Source organism: Bradysia coprophila, unplaced genomic scaffold, assembly GCF_014529535.1.
Source record: "Bradysia coprophila strain Holo2 unplaced genomic scaffold, BU_Bcop_v1 contig_87, whole genome shotgun sequence".
Lineage (NCBI taxonomy): Eukaryota > Metazoa > Arthropoda > Insecta > Diptera > Sciaridae > Bradysia > Bradysia coprophila.
In genome coordinates, this window is record NW_023504014.1 from 1,802,974 (window position 1) to 1,821,907 (window position 18,934).

At 34.4% G+C, this 18,934-nt stretch overlaps 1 protein-coding gene and 1 long non-coding RNA gene across 2 annotated transcripts; one reads left to right on the forward strand and one right to left on the reverse strand.

Annotated features, from left to right (window-relative positions):
• Positions 1-184: 184 nt before the first annotated feature.
• On the reverse strand, positions 185-18,539 carry LOC119084651. Its single transcript, XR_005089107.1, has 4 exons — positions 18,525-18,539; positions 18,387-18,463; positions 18,074-18,323; positions 185-195 (listed from the first exon to the last, which is right to left on the reverse strand). It is a non-coding gene; the product is annotated as an uncharacterized LOC119084651 (long non-coding RNA).
• On the forward strand, positions 7,565-9,336 carry LOC119084650 (annexin A7-like). Its single transcript, XM_037194720.1, has 3 exons — positions 7,565-7,707; positions 8,091-8,173; positions 8,238-9,336. Exons 2-3 carry the CDS (start codon positions 8,110-8,112, stop codon positions 9,254-9,256), a joined length of 1,083 nt encoding a protein of 360 aa, XP_037050615.1. The 5' UTR covers positions 7,565-7,707; positions 8,091-8,109; the 3' UTR covers positions 9,257-9,336.
• Positions 18,540-18,934: the final 395 nt, after the last annotated feature.

The window sequence follows — 18,934 nt, forward strand, 5'->3', positions numbered from 1 at the left end:
TTTTGTGAAATTGATTACCCTTTGACTTAAAAAAAAAATGTTTCCTATAAAGTCCATGTCCAATGTCTACTCGCAACGCACTTCAAGCAAGTATTTTGTATGAAAAATGTTCAAAAAATTTTTACAGGGCCAAAATTTGTTCAACACTCTGTCCCGTTTCAGAACTCTATTAAGAAAAAGACAAAAATTCGATTACTCTATTTAGAGTACCACTCATGCTCGAAGTGCGTTGCTACTCGGTTTAATGGAGCATTGATCAAATTTGATCTGTCAGACTCTCGCTTCGCTGGTTTTATAACATCACATCTAGTGACAAAAACTACCACTTTTCACTGCTAGTTGTATAAATTACTCATTTCTAATCGAGGTGCACAGTACTTTATTAGGCTTGTAAATGAGCCTAATAAAGAACTTTGCATCGAGTTGAATACAACGTTTTATGCCACAGAGGCATCTAAAGTTTGCAAATTTTGCATATTATGATCAGACGTCCCACATGTACGATTTGTCCGACCTTTTCAACATTTGTCCGACTTTGTACAATTTGTCCGACTTGTCCGACTTTTTCATTAAAAATTGTCCAACTTTGTCCGACTTCTCTTCAAAAATAAAAATTTATGAGACTTTTTCTTCAAGATAAAATTTGTTAGTAACATTAAATGCTTCTGATGCAAACTCGAAAAAATTCGCTCGCTCCGCTCGCATTTAGTTGTTTACACATTTTCACATTGACAAATATGTCATTGCATTGTACATGTAACTATAAAATTAAGGCAATAAATATATTACTGTATTGTCTTGTTATGTTGACTACATAGAGAGGGATTCTTTTAAAAACAGCCTACCGAAATCGGACGCATTTTCCAGTGGACTCTTTTATATGTGCCTAGAAAGGTTTTTGACCCTAGAAGCCAAAACCACTTTCAAAAAAATTCTTCGAAGCTTGTGTGGCTGGTGAAAGGTGATCAAAAATCGAAAACTTGCACATTTCTTACAAAAAATTTTCCAGTTACACGAGCCGTACGGGGTCGTGTGGGGTGTCATTAGAAAGGTAATCACACGTACTATTGAGCCGAATAGGGACTTATTGGTTTTAAAATTCATCCACTGAAATATGTGCAGGTTACGTTTTCAACCGAAGACTTACACTGTTCTTACAGAAAATTCTCCATTTACACGAACCGTACAGTGTCGTGTGGGGTGTCATTAGAAAGGTAATTTTATGTGCTTTCGGGCCAAATAGGGTCCTTATGTGGTTTGGATGCATGTACGATGAAATAGAAGTTGAAATGTTTAAGTGTCCATATTTCATCGTAGATGCATCCAAACCACATAAACCCTGTACTGCTCGTGCAACTGGAGAAATTTTTGTAAGAAAAGCGCAAGTTTTCGATTTTTGATCACCTTCCACCAGCCACACAAACTTCGAAGAATTTTTTCGAAACAGGTTTTGGCTTCTAGGATCGAATACCTTTCTAGGCATATATAAAAGAGTCCACTGGAAAATGCGTCCGATTTCGGTAGGCTGTTTTTCAAAAGAATCCCTCAGAGGTACCATAGAGGTTGACTCACATATTTACAATTTTGTACACGTTAACTTACAATCAACAGACAATCGAATTTATAAGTTATTTATATTCCTTTTGACTTATAACATCTAAGTTGTAAGTTGTAGGACGACAGGGAGGTTGTTGAACCATGATTGAGTGATAAGACTTCAGGAAGTGACATGCATCTAAATGTCCATAAAGTTCAGACAGAAATCCAAAATAGAAGCAAACTCGCTAGAGGTGTTTTTTATCTTTTAGATGAACTTCATTCCTGACGCCTCTAAATTCAATTTATAAGTACGATTTATCCAAAGTACTGAAGGTACTTAATGCAAATCCACAAAAACTCACGGAACCCTACTTTCGGGTGAATATAATTTTTACAATGTTGGCCCCAGGCTGCATCTTTATACTCAACACAAAAACTCCAAACGTCACGCAAGCAACAGAACGCGTCCTATATCTTATATTCACCCGAAACTTAGGTTCCGTAAAATTTGTGATCCGCTGAGCATTTGCTTCAGTCAAATCACCTAGCAGGGTAATAGAAAAAAATAAAGTAGTTAATATTTCCATACCTTTTTTTTTCATAATGTCATTGCAAAATTACCATTAAGGCTGCTAATGGTATTATTGGTATCAAACTACTCTATTTGACGTGTAACAACCTCTATTACCCTGCTGGGTGCTTTGCTTCAGTATGTTTATATATTTTGCGATTTATCGACGAGGAATTGTCCGATTTTGTACTTTATTGAAAAAATACAGGTACTTTTCCTTAGAAAATGTCCGATTTAGTCCGACTTTTTAGCGAAAATATGTCCGATTTAGTCCGACTTTTTCAAGAGAAATGTCCGAAAATCAGTGGGACGTCTGATTATGATGCTGAGTTGCATAAGGTAAAAAATAGGATACTCTAACGTAGAGCTGTCCATGGTATGCACACAAAATCAGTTTTATAAAAAAAACACATTTTTCCGGCTTAAATAGGATATCATCCAACGATTCTAATTGAAAATTTGAAACTTGGATTTGCATCGACCAAATCTTCGAAATTCAGTTGATTCTGTTAGCTTTTGTAGCATTTTAATAATTTACCTTACCAAAGGTTACCATATAAGACGACGAATGTTACTCATGAAAGTTCCCAAATTGATTCGATTGTATGTCTGTTGTTGCTGTAGTGCTAACCATCGTCGTCGTCACAGAATTCTCGTTCGAACCGAAAAAAATTAAAATTCTCACCCGCACAACAACTCGACTTATAAAATGCATTTAGGCATTTAAGTGATAAATGAAAATGAATTAAGTGGATAATGATGGAAACCACTTCAGAGAAACTAGTGATAATTCAAGTAGTTATGTATTTACACATCAGTATGTACACATTTTGAGAAACATGATCCACTTGAATAGTGACTGTTCAACACAGCCATCATTTTTAGGAGAAAAAAAATGTAAAAGAAATTAAATCAGGGAGTAAAGTAGTTCCCTTATTTAAATTCTGTTCTAGTGCTTGGGCGTTCTAGTCCTCTTCGACTTTTGAGGAATTAAAGTTACAAGCCTATAGTATTGGTATGCCACTAATCCTTTGGCTGCACATTGTACGAACAATGTATTAAAGACCAAAAACAAACCTTTGGGACACTACATTACGAAACGTTTTAAGAGTAAAAAAAGGACTGTAATTTGTAAAAAGTCAGCAGGTGTTATTCACGCCGTAAGTGTGCCTAAAATTTGAATTTTAAATGAACGAGTCGATAAAAAAGTGAACCAAAAAACACATTTCAACGCTTCCTTGTATGAAAATGACGCAGCGTTTGAAAGACTTGTGTGAGAAAGATTTTGAATTTCGATCGAATTTCGTGTGAATTGCTTCAAAATAGATTTGTTTCATCTTTGCAGTACATAAGAGATTCTTATAGTAGAGTGAGTCCTGTATTCACTTGCAAAGCTGAGACACGTAGTAACGAAGACTACAATTTAGCGTTGTGTCGACTCATCTTAAATAATGGTTGACGCTGGATTCGATTCCCGAATCAGACTATTTAACATGGAATTTTTCTAGTGATGATATCGCATTGGTAACGTCCTAAAGTTCACTCAAGCTTTATAATCTGGGTAGTTGCAGTATATTTAGTGGATCTACACACTGCATGATTCGTATGACGTAACCAAATACTATTAATTATTATTCACAAGTCTAGCCTACATTTAGGCGACGTATCAATTAGCACATAACTTTTCAAATGCAGAGATTATTTGCATACTTCGAGGCGCGGATCGATAATAAAGTTAAGCTGGTAGTCGAGGTTGCGTTTGTTATTAGCGGTTAAAGGATGTTAGTGATGTCTCGAAACAAATCAAATCAAAGTCTGAGTATCAAGGCCACCAAGACCCGTTTTCAACAGTAAAACATTATCAAATTCTTAAAACAAAACTATTTATTCATGATACTCGCCGTGGCACCGAAAACATCTCAATCAACTTATCCCACAAGGATTGTTGTTTAATACAACCCACGAATCAACCGAAATCCAAAAATTCATTTGAAAACGAAAAAAAATTTATTCATTGCATTTGTGTCTCGATAGTTTTTGGCAACATTTATTATACTGCATTGTTATAATCTTGATTGTCGCCGAGCAATAAATTCAATATGGTTGGGGTGAGGGTGCAACCTTCTGAATAGGCTTTTAATGTAGCCCTAGAGAAATAAATGTACTTATCTAATCCTTGAAAATATTCTCGAAAAGTCGTATTAAACATATAAAAAAGAAAAAAATATTTCAAATTACATTATGGATGAATAGAAAATGGAAGCACAAGTTGTCGTATAGTACAACACTCTTGAATGCAAGCGGATGAATATTATAGGGGAAATTGAATAAGATTCAATGGATGATAAAACAAGGATGCATATTCTAAATGTATCGTTTTGTTGGTCGGTGTATGAGGAAGATACGACCAGTAATTCCAGCAGAATGGTTTATTTGTTTAAGCAAAGATAAGCGACAATTTTCATGTTAATTATGATGTTGGGCTTTAAGTGATAAATGAAGTTAAAGATGACAAATGTTACCAATTGTTGCGATAACTCTCGTCGTATATAAATTACACTCCGCATTAGTTCTTAGTTGGGAATTGTCTCTCAATCATTCATCTTTCTTTATTTTATTGTTGATGATGAAAAATGTGCTACTCACAACATCCTGCAACTATTTCTATATAATATTGAATGCGCTGAACTTTATACCTGAACCAAATTGATGTACTCTCTCAATATGAATAGGTACAATTATTATTTTGAAATAAAATCATTTGCCACCCACTGTTATGTCTACATAAAAGGACTGAAATATACAAAATAATAAACCTTACCATCAGGCTCATTGTGTATTTCTACATATTCTGCAATAAATTGAGGCACATCCATCCATATAACACATAGTTGTTACGACACACCGAACAGAAAAACTGTCAAAATTATTTTGGGGAATAAATATCTATCTATGGTACGGTGTCAAATGGAAAGTACTTACAGAGTTGAAGTGAATATCGTTTGAATGCTCGGAAGAGGGTGCCTGGAGTTGTGATGATGGGGGAGAAAAAATAGGAAAATTTTTATTTGATTTTGACAAATCTCAATTCCCATGCTTATGACAAATTATTTTCAAGATTATATTGGTGACGGTGATGGAGGAGGCAAATTTCAAGTTGTTTAAACTGTTCGAACGCTACTGTATAAGGGTTCTTCTGTTTTAAATGATATTTTCGATCTGAAGTTGTGCTTGAACACGTTAAGAACGATGACAATTTTTGTTTGGCCCCAATTTCTTTTGTTCAAATTTTGATGCAAAATCTATTACTTCAACAGTTTCAACATTCATTTTGCCCTAATTGTTCTGGTTACCATTGTCTACAGCTAATCACTACACGTTTCTAAATGGTTTCTACTGAACTTAATTGAATGTTTCATTTAAAGTTGTCGATTGTTGCAATGAGCCGTTGATTTTTGTGGATCTGAGGGTACATTAAAAGAGATATTCGCGATGTATTGATGCTGCATTCGATAAATTTCTGATGATTGGAGATACAACATGTAAGAATCGACCAATTTAAAATTTCCACCTATCATGGGCGCGCGTTAGCATAGCGCCCGTGACGCAAGTCCTATTACTAGAAAAAATTTCAAAAAAAAATTTTGGTCGTAGACTGCAGAACCATATATACAGCAAATATTGAAGTTCTACAATTCAAATACAAATGACTCCAAATTACCATTAAAAACGAGCCATCAGAACAGTCGGAGCGTTTGCACAAACCCGTATATCTATTGCGTACGTGACCCTAGTGCGTCTGTCACCCTACTTTGACCGTAAGACTATTGCGCCGGTTAATGTAGTTAAAGTAAAATTATTATGTAATGTGTACATCTTAGAAATTGCGCATAGCGCAATTACGAAGCCCCGTACGACGTTCCTTTCAAATGAAACAAAAATTTCAAATCGCCCTAAAATTTTATTTTTTTGAAGGGCCTAGTATCGGCCTCAGTCCGAGGACCCAAATTTAAAATTTTTTTCAACTACATTCTATTCGGCCTTTGATTACCTCCCAAATGAAACAAAAATTACGAAAAACGGATGAAATTTGCTCGAGTTATATGTAAAATACACATAGGGCCCTAGTAGTGGCCTTAGTCCAAGGACCCAAATTTAATTTTTTTTTCAACAACATTCTATTCGGCCTTTGATTACCTTCCAAATGACACAAAAATTACGAAAAACGAATGAAATTTACTCGAGTTCTATGTAAAATACACATAGGGCCCTAGTAGCTTTTCACTTCTAAGGCCCTAACTCACGGTCCACTAACCCGATTTAAAAAAAAAACTTTTTTTTCCTGGATTGGTATTGACAATACCTAACATTTGCCGTGTCATTTACATTTCCATCGTTAATTTTGCCATAAATATCACCAAAAGACCTTAAATCACTTAGGTGGCCCTAACTCACGAAGGGCCGACCCGAATATGCCCATCTTCGAACTTAGCCTCACTATTTTGACTATCTTCCAGGAAAAAAAAAAATTGAAATCGGATTTGATTTACTCAAGATATCGACGGACAGACGGACAGACGGACAGACGGACAGACAAAATTTTTATTGCAGATTCGTCATCTATGAACATAGGCAAACACTTTGCCCTTACCGTCTGCTTCGAATTCCATCAATTACACACGGCATCGTAATCCTATAAGCCCCTTTGTACTTCGTACGGGGCTAAAAACTAGGCGTCCGTATGAGTTCAACGAGTCATCACACGTTCTTGCAGCTTAAAATTTGGCCACGCAAAAAATCTTCCAAGAAGCCCCATTTCCATACATTTTGGTCAATTTCAGTACTTTAAACGAAATGAAAAAATCCTACGTTACTTTGTTAGTCCGTCCGTCCGTCCGTCCGTCTTTTCAAACTTTTCAAATTTTTCAAATTTTTTAAATTTTTCAAACTTTTCAAATTTCTTAAATTTTTTAAATTTTTTAAATTTTTTAAATTTTTTAAATTTTAAAAAATTTTTAAATTTCTTAAATTTTTCAAATTTTTCAAAATTTTTTAAATTTTTTTAAATTTTTTTAAATTTTCAATCTACTAATTCTTCCAAAATAACTGATATCAGTCGCCACTTTGTGACGCAAAATTTTTTTGGTAAAATTTTGTTTCTAGAATTTCTTTGGTCAAATTTTTCCTGTTACAGTTTTTGCGTACAAGCGCAGAATGCGTCACAACCAGCGATATCAGTTGTTTTGGAAGTATGCACAGGGACTTGCGTCACTTTTACTCTTTTGAGTGTTTTTGACTGATATAACTTGTTGCAGACATCTCATACTAAACAAAATGTTATACGAGATGTTGCGGAATTGCATTTTAATTGAGCTGTGTATTAGCCTTTAACGATTGGCACATCAATGATTGTAGATTCTACACATGTGGATGACCTTGAATTTCAAATTTCAGTTGATTTCAGTTGAGCTAGACCAGTCTGTAAACACACACTGTACGAGACGGACTTATACGAGCTTAATTCTTCATAATTTTGCAAATTGAGATAAGTGGAAATCATTTTTCAATAAACATATCAAAACGTTTTGTTCGGAGAGGTCAGTATAAAACGTATAAACTTAACAGATGAGAACATAGTCTATTAATGATCGGAGTGTGAATTTACGTGTAATTAGTAAATTTTATTCAAAATAATGTGGAAGTGTATGACGGTCACTCTGATGATAGTCAGTTTATTTCGCTTGTATCACTTTATTAAGTATTTTGTTGTGGAAGATGAAATGGTTAGAATCGTTTTTAAAAAAAAACATTTGCGTTTCATTCCAATTTCCAAATGTTCCAGCCAATAATCCCACTAAGAGGTTATCAAAGCTAAATATTTATTTCATTGAATGAAGTTGCGTCTACATTAATAACATAAATTGCGTCATCTCTTCCATTAATCAAAACTTTAATTCTGTACTCTTCATTCAATTTTTAGATAATCTTTGACACCAGCAATGTTGACCTCGCTAAAGATTTCGGTTGTGGTTGTATTTGCATTGACGGTGAATGCTCAGAAAAGTAAGTTGTGCGTGTGCAGTACCTTTTGATAGAGAAACTTATTTTGTTCGTCCGTTCTATCAAGATTTTGGAAGCAACTGCAGAAATGTAAACTGTGCATCATCGCAGCAATGTCTGGGTCTTTATGAACCGTGTAAGGCAGGTCTGGTTGAAGGCTCAACATGTGGCTTCTATGCATCGTGTTTGGATCTGGACGGAGAAGTTAAACAGTCTGAACGAGTCTCTAGTACGTCGAATGTTGGCAATGATCAAAAATCGACTGACGTTGTTTCATCGAATAAGACTAGCAGTAATAGTGGGCAATTGTATCCAAATTTACCACAACCAGATCAACCGTCGGCTCCACAAGGTGGTTATTATCCGCAAAATCCACAAGGAGGCTATTATCCACCGAATCCTCAAGGAGGCTATTATCCACCGAATCCTCAAGGAGGCTATTATCCACCAAACCCTCAAGGAGGCTACTATCCACCGAATCCTCAAGGATATCCAAATAATCCACCTCCACCTGCATCAGATACATCTGGCAGTAAAAAGGAAGGTGAATCTGGACTGGGCAGCTTTCTGAACTTTTTCAGCGGTGGCAATCGTGGATCTTCTGGAAGCTCTGGAGGTCCTGATTTGGGTTCATTGCTGAGCGTTCTGGGAAAAGGAAATTCAAATCCTTCGAGTAGTTCAGGTTCTGGTGGAATCGATTTTTCTGGTTTGTTGAGCGCTTTCACCGGTAGTGGAGGACGTGGAAGTAATCAGAACACTAATACTCGTAATGATTTTGATAATAGAAATCCTACTGGTCAAGTAGGTCCAAATCAACCTTATAACGGTAATGCTGGACCAAATCAAAATCCAAACCAAGCACAAGATAGTGGTCCAAGTTTCTTACAAACATTGGGAAATTTCGCTTCATCACCTCTTGGTCAACAGCTATTAGTTAACGCATTGCGAAGTAGAGATACTGAGGACAACGCACAGCAAAATCGTAGATATGGTGGCTTGTTCTCTGAAAATACTAGCAGAACTACACAAAATGGATCGGAAGCCAGCTCGAAGGGTTATCCAACTCAAGCGCCTTACACGCCCTAAAACAATTTTGATTCATTAAGAGCAACAATTTTATGTTAAAATGGATTATAGGAACTACAATAAACTTGTATGACAAACTATTTTCAAAATTATAAATATTGGTTTCGGTGATAGATAGGGCAGATTTCAAGTTGTTTAAATCTTCGAGCGAATTGTGACAAACAATCTGAGAAGTGACTCGCCGGAAGTAGTTGCAAAATTTGTAAAAAGGAAATATTTTTTGCAACTACTTCAATAGGTTGAGAATTGCCTGAAGTGATTATGTAAAGGTTTGTGTTTTACATGACTTTGGATCTCAATTTGTGCTTGAACATCATGCCTGCACGTTAGTAAGCAGGCGTGACGCAAGTCCACACTACAAAAAATTTAAAAAAAAATTGTAGGGACTAAGGAACATATATACAGCAACATTTTGATTTTTCCCCCTTGGCTCCCACGATAGTATGATAATCGTATTCTGGGCGTTAAAACGAATAGAACAAGCTATCGCACGCCTCATAGGGTTCAAAATTGGCCGAGATATTGCATTTCAAAATCTAGATTTTTATATGGGAAAGGTCAGATTTGACCCATTCTGAAATGATGAATTTTACCAACCTTTGCTTGTTTGTGGAATCTATCTCGAGAACGGCTCCAACGATTTTGCTGAAATTTTGGTAGTAGTATCCGGGCATGATTCTAAGACTTTTGATAAAAAAAAATTTTGGGTCGACATGATCTCGTTTAGGAGCTAGGGCTTTAGGAAGTTCCCATACAAGCCACATATATTTACATGTAAAATGAACGTTTTATGTGTGTGTAAGTATTTGTATGTGTTTCTCGATATGTTATGTTATGAAATTTACATTCACGATACATACTTGACCGAAATAGTTGTAATAGTGGCACGACAATTAATCACTCAGTTAGGAGCACGACAAAAATTGTTTTAAAAAAATTTGTTGTTTGGTTGTCCTCATCATCTGCCATTTGTGACGCAATTTTTTTAATATAAAAAATTGGTGTTAAAGTTAAATTTTTGCGTATCTGAGCCCTGAGCGTCACCCTTTCTGATATCAATACTTTTGTAAGTAAAGGACTTGCGTCACCCTTCCTCTTTTAAGAGGTTTTTGTCTGATATGAACTCTGCAAACGCTCTTCAAGCATGAGTGGCTTAATTTTGCACTGAAGCTGGACAGTGTATCTTACAAATTTTAACAGTGTAAAGTATATTTGAATTTTTTTTTAAATATAAAGTAAGACTACAATCATTCATGCTTGCAGTGCGTTGACAACACACATTAATAAATATATAATTATTTGCGATGGGACTCGTACTCAAACTAATGAAGTAAAAGATTTCGTCGAAATATCTTAAAAATTAAAACCTGGCATATATCCTTATGTAGCGTCGTCCTTTCGTAGAATACGTACAGTGTTGAATTCTTTAGCTTGATTCTAAGTGAATATTTACACTCATTCACATAGCTTTCGTTGAATTAAGTCGTTACCGTTGTACAAACATGAACGAATACGGGTTCGCTGTATACACAATATATCCCTATCCTTTAGTTCAATCAATACTTTTATTTACTCAAACACTTCAAAATAAATCATTTTGTTCCATTGTACTACAAAAATGGTAAATGAATTGGCTGCAATAACACACACCTTATAATGTGACTCATGAAAAATTCGAATCCTCATGGTGTGATAAGTATACATTTGCGTGAACAAAAATGCGCTAACGAAGGGAAGTCATTCGAATTTATGTCGTTTTTGCTTTTGATACGGTAGCAAAATTTATTCTTTTATAGACTTAAAAAGCGTTGCAATGGAAAATCGTTAAGTAATTTCGTTTTTAATTTGCTTGAAATGTCGGTGCCACGATTTCATTCATGACAAATCTAATACAGTTTTGTAGAAATAGAAGATGAATCACATCTGAAACATATAACTAGGATATCCAATATCCATATCCTACAATTACTAGGCTACAAGTAGCTAAATCTTCCTACGAATCTGAATCAGAGGTAATTCAGGATGGATAAATGTAAGAAAAACATTGGACATTGGAAAACCAAGTATAATTTAGGAAAATGTTGGAAAATTGAAGAAAATATGTGAAACAAAATAACTAAACCAAAATTTTCAACGACAGAATTTTCACGTCGTGTCTGCAGCCGAGAAACGAAAAGACTTTTCTACCGTTTTCAATAAACTGTAATCAATTTGGTTGTCAGAGACGACATCCTGCGGGAGTGTCAAATATTTTCACAACGGATATGATTGGAACTGCATGTGCCTGTGAATGTTGAGAAATTACAGTGCGAATGAAAATGCATGATGGATGATGAGGACAGAATATCTCAAACGGCATCAGTTTGACATTACAAAAAAGAAGTAAAAACCAGCACCCTTTTACTCTTGTACATAAAGAGATGCATATGCACTTTTGACTCTTTTATAAAAGAAATTGTAGTGTTTGTACATTCCGCATAATTTCCGATACACGTGGCAGATATTATGTTAAATTTTGAACAGTCTGGTAAATTTAAGTTAAAGTCATAATTCATCGTTAATTTCATTATTTTGAACCATCAGGATTCTGTTTTTCCTATAATTACATTCAAAAAACGTAAAAAAGGTCATGTGTACGCTGTTTTTGTTTGGAAATATTACAATAAATAAATGGCAAAATGTATGGTTAACGTCGAAAAAACATCTCAGAAATAAATTGAGCACGTGGGTGGGTGGTATTGTGTGATTGTTCCCTGTAGTAACTTTTGAAGTTAAATTGTATAAATAAAAATTTTAAGAATGGAAGTATAAAGGGTGCACATCATCAGTTGTCGGCAATGACTACTTCTTCTAGGTAATGCGGTTTTATAACACTGTTAGGTGTGTCATATTGTAGAGGTCTCGTTTTATGTTTGTGCTCACATTAGAGTACTATTGTATTCAATCAAAATCGCTTCGCTCTGGCCGCAAACGTTAATCTATTTTTATATTCGCTTTTGTTAACAAGTCAAATACCCAGAAAAATAAATACTAATGAAATAGATTCAAAAATTAGTTTAGAAACAGCAACTGGATGGTTAGACCAGTATAATCTATCTTGGAATCTAACCTTAGGAATTTCTTTTTCTTAATAGTATCTTAATAGTATGTAATAGTAAACATACACACTTCACATTCACCGTATTATAGTATCTGACTATAGTCATAGAAAAATTCATACAAAACCGATCTCACACGATAAATCGTAAAGAAATGAAATTTTTTCCCGCACGATAGATATATCGTTTGGGAAAACCTGACATTTTATAACAAAAATCATGGCAAAATATGTCGTATTTCAGTTGTCCGGTGCACAAAAGACTTTCTCTATACCGTTGCAGTGTCACTTTGCAATGAATTTCTTTATTTTCCTTTATCCTTTATGACACGAAACCACTCGAAATCCCGCGCCGAGCGTTATTCGAAAGCCTCGTTTTTTAGGATAGTAAATTAACGGTGTTCATAGTACTTGGAAACAGTCCAAGGAGTGAAAACGACCGTTTTGAATTTTTGCATACGAAGGCGAATGTAATTCTTTCACTCTATTTGCTGTTGTTTTGTGTCTTTCGTATCATAATGCGTGTCAAATTGTGTGCATCACAGATACCTCCAAGTGATGCAAATATCTATTTAACAAGGCAGCTTTTCTCGCTTTTCATTAAGACATTTCCATAGCCAGAAAAGTAAGTTGGCTGTAATTATGATAATTATGGTATCTTCAAAACAATTCAAATGTGAAAACATATATTCTTGCATATATTGAAATTGAAAGTCATGTCTGATGCTGCGCAAGTCATCATAAAAACATAAGGCAGCAGTTGTCAGCCTTGTTACCTTTTTTCAGAAATTAGTTATCACTTGCTGACAGCAAAATATCACGATGCAATCATACATTGAACAAAAGAAGTAATAGATTTAGTAATTCCCTTGACTGAAAGTCAAGGGTCTTACGCCAGAAAATACCCTAAAATGTTTGTTACCACACAATGTATGAAATGTTATCAAAAACGTAATTGTTTGCTACCATTTTTCTTTGTCATCACGATAACTTGAGTAATTCTTAACCGATTTTGATGATTTTTTTTTAATCGACGAGGAATGGGATTCCTGAGGTTAAGTTCGAAGTTTTCGTCTTAACAAAAATTTCCATACAAAATTTTTTTTTTAAAGAAACATGCTCCATTTTGGCCAATTTTAAGTTTTCGTCTGCACAAAAATTTCCCTACCAAAATATTTTGTTTTGAAGAAACATGCTCAATTTTGGCCAATTTTAAGTTTTCGTCTTAACAAAAATTTCCGTACAAAATTTTTTTTTGAAGAAACATGCTCCATTTTGTCCAATTTTAAGTTTTCGTCTTCACAAAAATTTTCATACAAATTTTTTTTTGAAGAAACATGCTCCATTTTGGCCAGTTTTAAGTTTTCGTCTTAACAAAAATTTCCATACAAATTTTTTTTTTGAAGAAACATGCTCCATTTTGGCCAATTTTAAGTTTTCGTCTTCACAAAAATTTCCATACAAATTTTTTTTTGAAGAAACATGCTCCATTTTGGCCAATTTTAAGTTTTCGTCTTCACAAAAATTTCCATACAAAAATTTTTTTTTTGAAGAAACATGCTTCATTTTGGCCAATTTTAAGTTTTCGTCTTAACAAAAATTTCCATACAAAAATTTTTTTTTTGAAGAAACATGCTCCATTTTGGCCAATTTTAAGTTTTCGTCTTCACAAAAATTTCCATACAAATTTTTTTTTTGAAGAAACATGCTCCATTTTGGCCAGTTTTAAATTTTCGTCCTAACAAAAATTTCCATACAAATTTTTTTTTTGAAGAAACATGCTCCATTTTGGCCAGTTTTAAGTTTTCGTCCTAACAAAAATTTCCATACAAATTTTTTTTTTGAAGAAACATGCTACATTTTGGCCAATTTTAAGTTTTCGTCTTCACAAAAATTTCCATACAAATTTTTTTTTTGAAGAAACATGCTCCATTTTGGCCAGTTTTAAATTTTCGTCCTAACAAAAATTTCCATACAAATTTTTTTTTTGAAGAAACATGCTCCATTTTGGCCAGTTTTAAGTTTTCGTCTTCACAAAAACTTCCATACAAAATTTTTTTTTTAAGAAACATGCTCCATTTTGGCCAATTTTAAGTTTTCGTCTTCACAAAAATTTCCATACAAAAAATTTTTTTTTGAAGAAACATGCTCCATTTTGGCCAGTTTTAAATTTTCGTCTTCACAAAAATTTCCATACAATTTTTTTTTTTTGAAGAAACATGCTCCATTTTGGCAAATTTTAAGTTTTCGTCTTCACAAAAATTTCCATACAAAATTTTTTTTTTTAAGAAACATGCTCCATTTTGGCCAATTTTAAGTTTTCGTCTTCACAAAAATTTCCATACAAAAAATTTTTTTTTGAAGAAACATGCTCCATTTTGGCCAGTTTTAAATTTTCGTCTTCACAAAAATTTCCATACAATTTTTTTTTTTTGAAGAAACATGCTCCATTTTGGCCAATTTTAAGTTTTCGTCTTTGCAAAATTAGCTGTTACACATCGAAGGGTGACACACTTAGGGCCGTGGAGAGACCTTAGTCCAAGGACCCAAATTTTTTTTCAACAACATTCTATTCGATGTTCAATTACCTTTTAAATGAAACAAAGATTAGGAAAAACGGATGAAATTTACTCGAGTTATATGCAAAATACACTTCGGGCCGAGTAGCGGCCTTAGTCCAAGGACCCAAATTTAATTTTTTTTTCAACAACATTCTATTCCTCGTTCGATTACCTTTCATATTAGACAAAAACTAGCAAAATTGGATGAGATTTACTCGATTTATATGCAAAATACACTTAGGGCCGAGGAGCGGCCTCAGTTCAAGGACCTAAATTTCAAACATTTTTCTCACCACATTCTATTCGGTATTCAATTACCTTTCATATTAGACAAAAACTAGCAAAATTGGATGAGATTTACTCGAGTTATATGCAAAATACACTTAGGGCCGAGGAGCGGCCTCAGTCCAAGGACCTAAATTTAAAACGTTCTTCGCCACATTATATTCGGGCTTCGATTACCTTTCAAATGAAACAAAAATCACGAAAAAAGGATGAAATTTACTCGAGTTATATGCAAAATACACTTAGGGCCGAGTAGCCTTTCACTTCTAGGGCCCTAACTCACGGGCCATTCACCCGATTTTAAAAAACTTTTTTTTCCTGGATCGGTATCAACATTACCTATCGTTTGCCGTTTCTTTTACATTTCCAACGTTTTTTTTGCCGTAAATATCCCCAAAAGACCTTAAAGCACTTAGGCGGCCCTAACTCACGAAGGGCCGACCTAAATATGCCCATCTTCGAACTTAGCCTCACTATTTTGACTATCTTTCAGGGAAAATTTTTGAAATCGGATTTGATTTACTCAAGATATCGACGTGACGGACAGACGGACAGACGGACAGAAGGACAGACGGACAGACAAAATTTTTATTGCGGATTCGTCATCTATGAACATAGGCAAACACTTTGCCCTTACCGTCTGCTTCGAATTCCATCAATTACACACGGCATCGTAATCCTATAAGCCCCTTTGTACTTCGTACGGGGCTAAAAATGTGGCGCCTCTACAGGCCAACCGACTAGGCGAATACATCTGTCGTTTCTAAAAAAAATCAAGTAAAATCAGCTACAATTTGTCACCTACAAGTAGAAAATCAGATGAAGAGAAGCGTGGACAGAATCATCACAAAACATTACTTATTCATGATGTTACAGTATGTGTGACATGTCGATGAATATCTACGCCAAACGTATTAGTACAATTAAGTAACTTTTCATTTCTATTCCTCATAAAAAATGCAGTCATTCACAAATGAAATAAATTCGTTTCGGGAGGATAACACAAACAAAATTTGTCACTGACTATTAATGCGGTAGAAGATCTGTATTCAAATTTACTACAAATATAAAACACCATTCCGCCCAGTGAAACGAAATTAAGTTTTAAAATAAATATTTGATGAGAATTCAAAAAGAAACGGAAAAAAATTGCTAGGGGTGAATAAAATGATTTATTTATGGCAGTGGTAATAATAAATATACAGAGCTACATATAAGCCCAAACTCAGCATAAATGATGCGGATAAAAAGGCATGAAATACCATTTAACATAAAATGTGTAAAATGGCAAACATCTTTTTTATATTATATAAAGGGGAACCGAATCAAATGAGTGTTAATACAGCAAGGTAAGGTTTAATTCAATTTTTCCATTTTAATGTTTACATTTTCTGCACGTTAATGAAAATTCATTGATGCTGGGTTGTAAAATTTTATTAGAATTTCTGTCCAATGTGTTTTTTTTTCTCCTTATAAAAAGGAGATGAAACAAGAACAAAATGCTTTAATCAACTCAGAAAATATCCAAATTTAATTTCTCTAAGTCACCCTTAAATCATAAATATCTGACTGTTGGTAAGAATTACATGCAATTAGGAGATGAGCAAATTAAAAATGAAACCACCGCATAGAAACTGAAATGAAAAGGTTTTGATAATTTAGAATTTATGGACGCTGAAATATAGAAATTATTAAATAAAGTGGGGTGACGATAGTAATTTGGTCTCAATTGGGCTGCGGAGATTGTTATAAAATACTTCTGTTCAAAGCAATAACAATAGGTCTCCCAAAATCAACAGTGGAATTGTTTCAATTCGACTAGTGTTATGGAATATTTTGTGCACTTAGTGCCCAAGGTAACCGGTAGTGCTGGATATCTTCTACAATCACATAGCCACAAGCTAAACATATTTATTTGTTGTCAGGGGAATCTCGTGTACCATCAGTTCCGATAGTAGATGAGGCGACATAACTACACGGTCAATATCGTCAGGAACGATATTATCGTACAAAAAATTTCATCCAGGACGATAATATCGTCTAAAATTATAAATTTTAAAATATTTTCAGGACGATATTATCGTTTTATTGACGATATTATCGTTTAAAAAAACGATAATATCGTTTTTAAACGATAATATCGTTTTTTTGGACGATACTATCGTTTTTTTGATGATACTATCGTCTAAAAAACGATACTATCGTACAGAAAACGAAAATATCCATTAGATTTTCTAGAACGGTAATATCGTCCAGAAAACGATAATATCGTTTTTTGAACGATAATATCGAAAAGAAAACGATACTATCGTCCAGACAATATTTTAGAATTTTTCAATTTAGACGATATTATCGTCCTGGATGAAATTTTTTTGGGCGATAATATCGTTTTTTTGGACGATACTATCGTCTAAAAACGATAGTATCGCTTTTTAGACGATAGTATCGTCCGAAAAAACGATAATATCGTTCCTGACGATATTGACGGTGTCGAAATGTCCCGCCACCATCGGAACTTCACTGTTTTGCATAGTTTTAGATGCTCTGTACTAGAACCCTCAGCTTTCCGGGATATCACTATCGGAAAGATATCACCATGCCCGAACACAGTTTTCTATAATACATATATTCCGCACACATGCTATGGCGCACCTTACAAGTCTCTAAAGTTCGATACTAGATAGATCTTGGTTGCTAGACCTCACAGCTTTTTTGCTTTTTTATGAGGTCCTGCCCTCATACGCTAAAAAAGTACTGTTTCGCTTAAGTACTCCTTACCGAAAGGCAAGTGCAATGCAAATTCGGTAGTGTGCTTCTTTAACAAATATAAATAGCAAACAACGAACTTCAAAGTTTGAATAGTTATGCGGCAACTGCAAATTTATTTCATTTTATATCAAAACACAACATACTTGCGAAGGGCAGTCGACTACTTCGCGCTGAAGAGAAAAACTGCATTTTTCCTGACAAACGCCTCCGTGATGTCTGCAATGAGTTCTGAATTCAGATTTCACCACCGAGCAACATGCAGTTCCCTTTTTCGAGCACATTATGTCCGCATATTTTGAGGGTATTTCACAATGATTTGGTGGGATGCAGTTTTCGGCCGGGCATAGTTTTAATGCTGTTATTGAGACAGTCGAAATCGATTTAAGAAATAATAATTTTGTCGTAAATTAGACGTTACCAGAACTTGATGAAATCGTGACTACGATTACCATTAGAGTCATGACGGTTAGGAATTTTAGTTGTTGCATTTCCAAGCTGTTCGACTCAAGTAATTTTAATTAAATCAAATTTTATAATGCAAAGATAAGGCTTTCACCACTGTCGTTATTTTAATATTAAACTGGAACGATCGGTTCGTGCAGACACACTGAAGTGGTAAGACTTAAGAAATGCTTACTACTTATATAGATAACAAAACTAATCGTCTATTGCCATAATTGTTAATAAGGTGGATAGACTCATTGCTATTTATTTTATTTCTTTTTCATACTTTTGTTTTCCCTAGAGTCGTAAGTGGCGAATTACATCACTAGGGAAAACAAGAAAATTGGTTTAGGTTTCAAAAGCATGTAAAATCCATTACAAAACTCGGGATAAAAGTTGAAAAGTCTCGTTTTCGTGTAGTTGTTGACCTCGGCTTCGCCTCGGATCAACAAAATTCACACGAAAACTCTACTTTTCAACTTTTTATCCCTTGTCATGTAAAATACTATTTCATTATAGCTA